General features: G+C 32.1%; 1 protein-coding gene across 9 annotated transcripts in view; it reads right to left on the bottom strand.

Annotated features, from left to right (window-relative positions):
* Positions 1-3,921, bottom strand: part of LOC110098993 — a 46,006-nt gene extending 42,085 nt beyond the window's left edge. The window contains exons 1-6 of one of the 9 annotated variants that reach the window (XM_020825976.2): positions 3,729-3,915; positions 3,551-3,607; positions 2,268-2,318; positions 908-929; positions 623-737; positions 488-520 (exon numbers count right to left, since the gene is read on the bottom strand). In XM_020825976.2, the coding sequence (XP_020681635.1) occupies positions 488-520; positions 623-737; positions 908-929; positions 2,268-2,318; positions 3,551-3,607; positions 3,729-3,803 (353 nt within the window). In that variant the 5' untranslated portion in view covers positions 3,804-3,915. Of the gene's footprint in view, positions 1-487; positions 521-622; positions 738-907; positions 930-2,267; positions 2,319-2,751; positions 2,853-3,550 lie in introns of all 9 variants that reach the window. The other 8 variants (XM_020825977.2, XM_020825978.2, XM_028692425.1 and 5 more) reach the window with 8 other exon arrangements.
* Between the last annotated feature and the right edge of the window lie 2,002 nt (positions 3,922-5,923).

Below are 5,923 nucleotides of genomic sequence, written 5' to 3'. Positions count from 1 at the left end.
TTTTTTATTTTTAATTATAAATTTATTTTTAAGTTATAATTATATTTTTCACATTTAAATCCCTAACTGCTATAAATCCTGAAATATGTTACCAAACAGTTTCTCAGGATTTAACATTTGGCATACCAAACAGTTTCAGTATTTAACACATTTCGGATTTACTAAATCCGGATTTAAAGGATTTACTAAATCCCACTAAAGTTAAATCCCACTTGTTGCCAAACAGCCCCTTATTGTTCTAAACAACGAATCGTGCAATATCCTTATTTCATCCATTTAAAAGCATTTAGTCCTACATCATTATACACTGGGACGATCAGACCCAAATAACTGGCATCTAAGGAAATCATTGTCAAAAGCAGCTGATAGCAAGCTGAGCTAAATTGAATATGATAATTTCAGTATCGTGAGAACATTAAGTCGTAATTAAGTCTTGATTCAAGCAAGTTTATTGAATGTTCGCAACTTTTAAGAGTAGTGAACTTACGCTTCTAGCTGAAGTTGAACTAGAGTTTCCTTCCTGAAGGCCAATTAGAAAGAAATTATTAGTGTAAGGAATCAGTAGTTTCAAAATAAAATCTTGCTCGATAACAGGATTCATTCACGTAATCACAAAGCTCACTTTTGTTGGAAATCGTAAGTTCCCCAGCAATCATGGTTGCCCAAAATTGCTGCTTTTGGAAAGTCAAGATTTGAAATGCTTCTAACAAGTTCAACGTTCTCATTACCAAAATCACCTTCATAAAGAATAGTAGGATAAACAGCATAAAATAACTTGAGAAAGAATGTGAATATATGATAAAAGATTAATCACCAATGAGAGAACGAATTGAATTTTGTAGGGTCAAAAAACAATCGTCACATTTTTCAGGTCATTTGAGGTAATAAATAGGAAAAAAGGACATGCCTGTAAAGAGTACCAGATCAGGCTGCATATCAAAAAGCAAACATGTCAGATTGTAGTGGCAAGTTGATTATAGTTTTTAATTTTTATCAAACAAGAATCAGAAATAAAATAAGGATCCTTAATATCATTATCATCATCATTTTATCCCAACTGTTCGAGGTCGGCTTTATGAATTATTATTTTTCACTCGTTCCTAATAACTGAGGTGCTAAATGTATTCACAACCGTTTTGGACAACTTCTATCCGTGCTATCATAGGCTACAACTTCTCCCTTCTACTTTTCTAACACTAATTCTATCTACACATAAAACAGGTGCCTTTTCAACCGTTTATTATGTATGTCTAGACCACCTAAATCTAATTTCAATTATCGAATATTCAATAGATGCCAATCCTACTTCTCTAATATAAACATTCCTTAATGTATTCTTCTTAATTTAACCACACATCCATCTTAATATTATCATTTATACTATGCTCAAGCCTGATATCAATGAATTTTTTAATACAAATAATTAAATCCAAACAACAACATTGGCATAATTCTGATTAATTAAACTTCCGTATAATTATTTATGATATCCACTTATGACATAATACTCTTGAGATACTCTATTTTAATCATCCAACCTTAACTCAATAAGTTTAATTCTCATATATATCTCCATTCTTCTGTATAATATAGTCAAAACTGATTAATAGTTATAAATACCGTACCAACTAAAATTGCATATCATATATTAAATTTTTGTTCAACTAATTAAGGCCTCTATATTCTAAATATTTTTTTCTGATTTGAATTATAGCAAAGCATCAATAGCTCCTTAGTCCTTTAAGCTTCAATAAGGTCTTTCATTCACGTAAGCTTAAAAGCCTCCAAATAGTTAAGATAAAGCTGACGATGTTGAAAATATTGAAAGATAACTTGTCATTTTAGTTTTAGTATCATTCTTTCTTAAAGCTAAAGGTCCAAGGTGTTTGGTGGTCGTGCCTCAATGTGACAAGTTCCAGCCATTTCTAGACCAACAGTGAAAATCTTTTCCTTGAAAACATATACTAAAACCAATATTCAGTGCATAAAAACTGAGAACAGTGAATTTTCAGCATTATATCAACTGTTTGATATGTTTTGGAATGTAATTTAATAGAAGAAAGAACCAAAGCAATTCATGTTGACCTTTATAACGTTTAAGAGTCAGATAAATACTCATGGTTAATATAGTTATGATTCATTGTATATGTGACTTAAAATAGCATAATAAATATAAAAATATACAAATATATCCTACCGTCACTAATACTTCTATGATGATGCCATTCTGTGAACAACCAAGTTGATTATGAGTTCAGAAAAAGTACCTGTAAAAGGTGAAGGGCATTTGAATCTTCTTTAAGATCCCAATCATCATGCTTCAACATCAAAGAGAGACATTAATGTTACTGATGGACCTTTTAATTGCTAAATGCAAGCTAGTTACCTCATAATAACCATTAAGTGGCAACAAGTACCAAAAGTAGCTGAATAATGGAAAAAAGCTATAGTACATTAGCATGAGATCCTTCTTATATGGACATAGCTTATGTTCATTGTGTAGGTCTAAGAAATAAATATCATAATCGAGGGCCTTCGAACGGGAAAAAATTTTTGTTAATCTTGGCTTCAAGTAAATGACCAATGTAAAAATATTCATGAAGTATACAAATAAAGAGTTGTAAAGTAAGCAGGAATAAAGTAATCATCATTAATAATAAAGCAGACAACAATATTTAAGCACTAATCATATTCATCATGTGGATGTAAAATTAGATGACTGTTATATATTTAACGGTGAGGAATCGGTACTCTGGTTTGTATAAATCTGATCCACTACCGATACGAATATCCATTTGAAAGTGGAGATCCGATAGATCTATCTTCCCCCTTGAAGGACAGATCCATTGCAGCTAGAAATTCAAGACAAAGTTTTGACTGAGTACAACAAGATGAACGGAAGCTGGTAAGAAATCAATTTTTTAGGTTTTATTATTTTTTTAATAAGTAGAAGAGATTCTCCATCTACTTCTTCGCAAATCTTTTTTTAGTTCTTGTCCAGAGATTCCTAGTGTTGGGTTAACTTTATTTCATTCTTAAATAGAACATAAAGAAGATTAACGCACAACACACATCAAGAATTGTATGCATGTTCACCCAATAATGTCCACATTAAGTTGCCGTTGCTGAAGATTTCACTATAGTTTTATTGTGAAGTTTTCAACACCCTAATATAACATAAAGATGATACCCCTCTTTCAGCAAAAAAAATTAAGGCAGCCAAGTATGTGATAAAATCCGCATCCCCTTTTAACCCCCATTATGACCTTATTGCGTCACAAGTTTACTTCTTGAAGCTTAAAAAAATTGAGCTCCACAGTTTAAGACACTTATGCCATCAAAATCATCATACAGGAAAAGTGTTCGATTATTTGAACTAGTGCCGGAAATCAATCACAAAAAGCACAACAACCAGCAATAAAACCAATAAGAACTCGTTTGCTCATCCAAAGTAAAAATGCGGATCAAACAAAAAACAATAAGGTGAATCAACTGGCTCTAACTATAAAAAATCCCAAATATAGAAAAAAAAAGGTATTGTAGAGCTTACCACGTCCCCAACGATCACGATCCTGACAGAAGTCGCCATGGCCGGGCGCCCGAGTCTCTATAAGAGAGAGTAAGAGAGAGCTTACGGGTAGGAGAAGAGAAGAGGATTCTGGCAGCAGAAATAAGGGATGCTTCAGACCTGCACCGGTAAAGACGAGAGAGAGAGAGAGAGCGCTTACGGGTAGAAGAAGAGAAGAGGATTCTGGCGGAAGAAATAAGGGATGCTTCAGACCTGCACAGGTAAAGACAACCATCGTTATATAGAATATTACCTGCTTTCTTCGTCGCTGATCAACTTCTGGAAGAGGAAGTAGTCAATCTGTGGAGGAAGGGCAGACAAGATAATAAAAGAATAATTTTTCTTTTTCTTTTTAATGAGTACTTACCTAATACTTAAAATTATCTTATTTATGTATTTAACACACAAATTTTTATTTACTTATATAACATTTAAAATTTTAAATAACATCAAAAAATAATATAATATTCAACTTCCCTATTAAAATAAATCATATAACTTCTTATATTCTGCCACTTCTTTTATATTTTCTTGAATATCGACTTTCCCATGAAGATCTCAGTGGAGACTATCTCACCTCTTTTTTTTTTTTTCACATGCTATTAGTCCTCTAGATTTTCTTCCCCATCAAGATCATATTGTGACTTTCTCTTTTTGTCTTCATCTCCATCGAGATCCTATAGCGGGCTCCTCATCCCATATGAGCCTTTGGTGATATCCCATCGCATCTTGATTTCCTTTTCATCATCAAGATTTTTGTTAAGAAGATAAAAATGGGTTGATTTGTTGAACCCGAACCTGAACCCTAACTAGGATTTTTTCGGGTCGTGTCAAAAATTGACACCCCTAGTATCGACTATAGATATTTGAATAAGGTAACTATAAAAAACAAGTATCTCTTGCTTATGATTGAAGGATTATTTAATCAACTGGTTGGATGTACAATATTTTTTAAGATCGATCTGTGATCTAATTATCATAAGCTAAAAGATGAGGATGTGGCGAAGATTGCATTTAGCACAATGTATGAAAATTATGAGTTTCTAATCATATTATTTGGAGTAACTAATACCCTAATAATTTTTATGTATTTAAACAGGGCTTTCAAGAAATATCTAGACCAATTTATGATAATTTTTATAGGTGATATTCTGATATAATTTAGATCTGAGGATGAGCATGCAACATATTTGAGGACAACTCTGGAGATTTTGAGGTAGCATCAACTATATGCTAAGTTATCATAATGGGAGTTCAGGATGAAGATTGTTTCTTTTTGGGGCATGTAGTGAGTAATGAAGTTATTTTAGTGGATCATAGACGGTTTAAGCTATTTTTGATTCGTCGAGTCCTATTATAGTTTCTAAGATGCATAATTTCTTAGGCTTGGTTGATTACTATAAGAAATTTGTTAAGAGATTTTCTTAGATTTTTTTGCTATTGACGAGATTGACTCAAAAGTTATTAGCTTTCATATGAACTCCAAAGTGAAAAGAGAGTTTCTAAATGTTGAAGGATTGTTTCAAATCTGCACTGATTCTAACTATTTCTTCATATACAAATAGGTTTCAGGTTTTTAATGATGCTTCACCAAAAGGATTAAGATCTATGTTGATGCAGCATGATAAAGCTATTACGTATGCATCTCGATAATTGAAACCACATAAGAAAAAGTATCCAACCCATGATCTAGAATTAGCTAATTGTTGTATTTAATTTAAAGATATGGATGCTTTACTTGTATGGAGTCAAATGTGAATTCTTCACTAATCATTAAAGTTTGAAGCATATTTTCAGTTAGAAGTATTCACATTTGAGATAGAGGAGATTGTTGCACTTGATAAAAGATTATGGGATGTCTATTTGGTATCAACTTGGTAAGGCCAATGCAACGGATGACACTTTGAATATGAAATTTTCATGTACTTCTCTTTCATTGGCCATCTTTGTAAACTTCTTGGTTCAAGATTTAGAGAAGCTAAAACATAGACTTCATATTCGTTGATACATTTTCAAATCGATGGGCTTAGATGATTATTCAGTCTTCTCTTTAAGAAAGAATTTAGGAAGCTTAGATTGACCAAATTAAGTCTAGTAAGAGACTAGAACTTTTGTTTTTTTTTTTTTATTTTGGTATTATTTTCTATAAAGACGTATTATGGATTCATTTTATTGGTGGTCTAAAAGCTGGGATTCTACATGAGGCACACTATTCAGGTTATATTATTTAATCCAAGAAGCAATAAGATGTATGACAATCTAAAAGGTATATTATGGTGGTTTGGATTGAAGAAGGATGTAACGGAGTTTGTTTCAAAGTGTGAGACATGTAAGCTGATAAAGACATATCATGAC

The sequence above is a fragment of the Dendrobium catenatum genome, unplaced genomic scaffold (assembly GCF_001605985.2).
Source record: "Dendrobium catenatum unplaced genomic scaffold, ASM160598v2 fragScaff_scaffold_156, whole genome shotgun sequence".
In the NCBI taxonomy this organism is placed as follows: domain Eukaryota; kingdom Viridiplantae; phylum Streptophyta; class Magnoliopsida; order Asparagales; family Orchidaceae; genus Dendrobium; species Dendrobium catenatum.
This window is presented reverse-complemented; position numbering and strand designations above follow the sequence as displayed.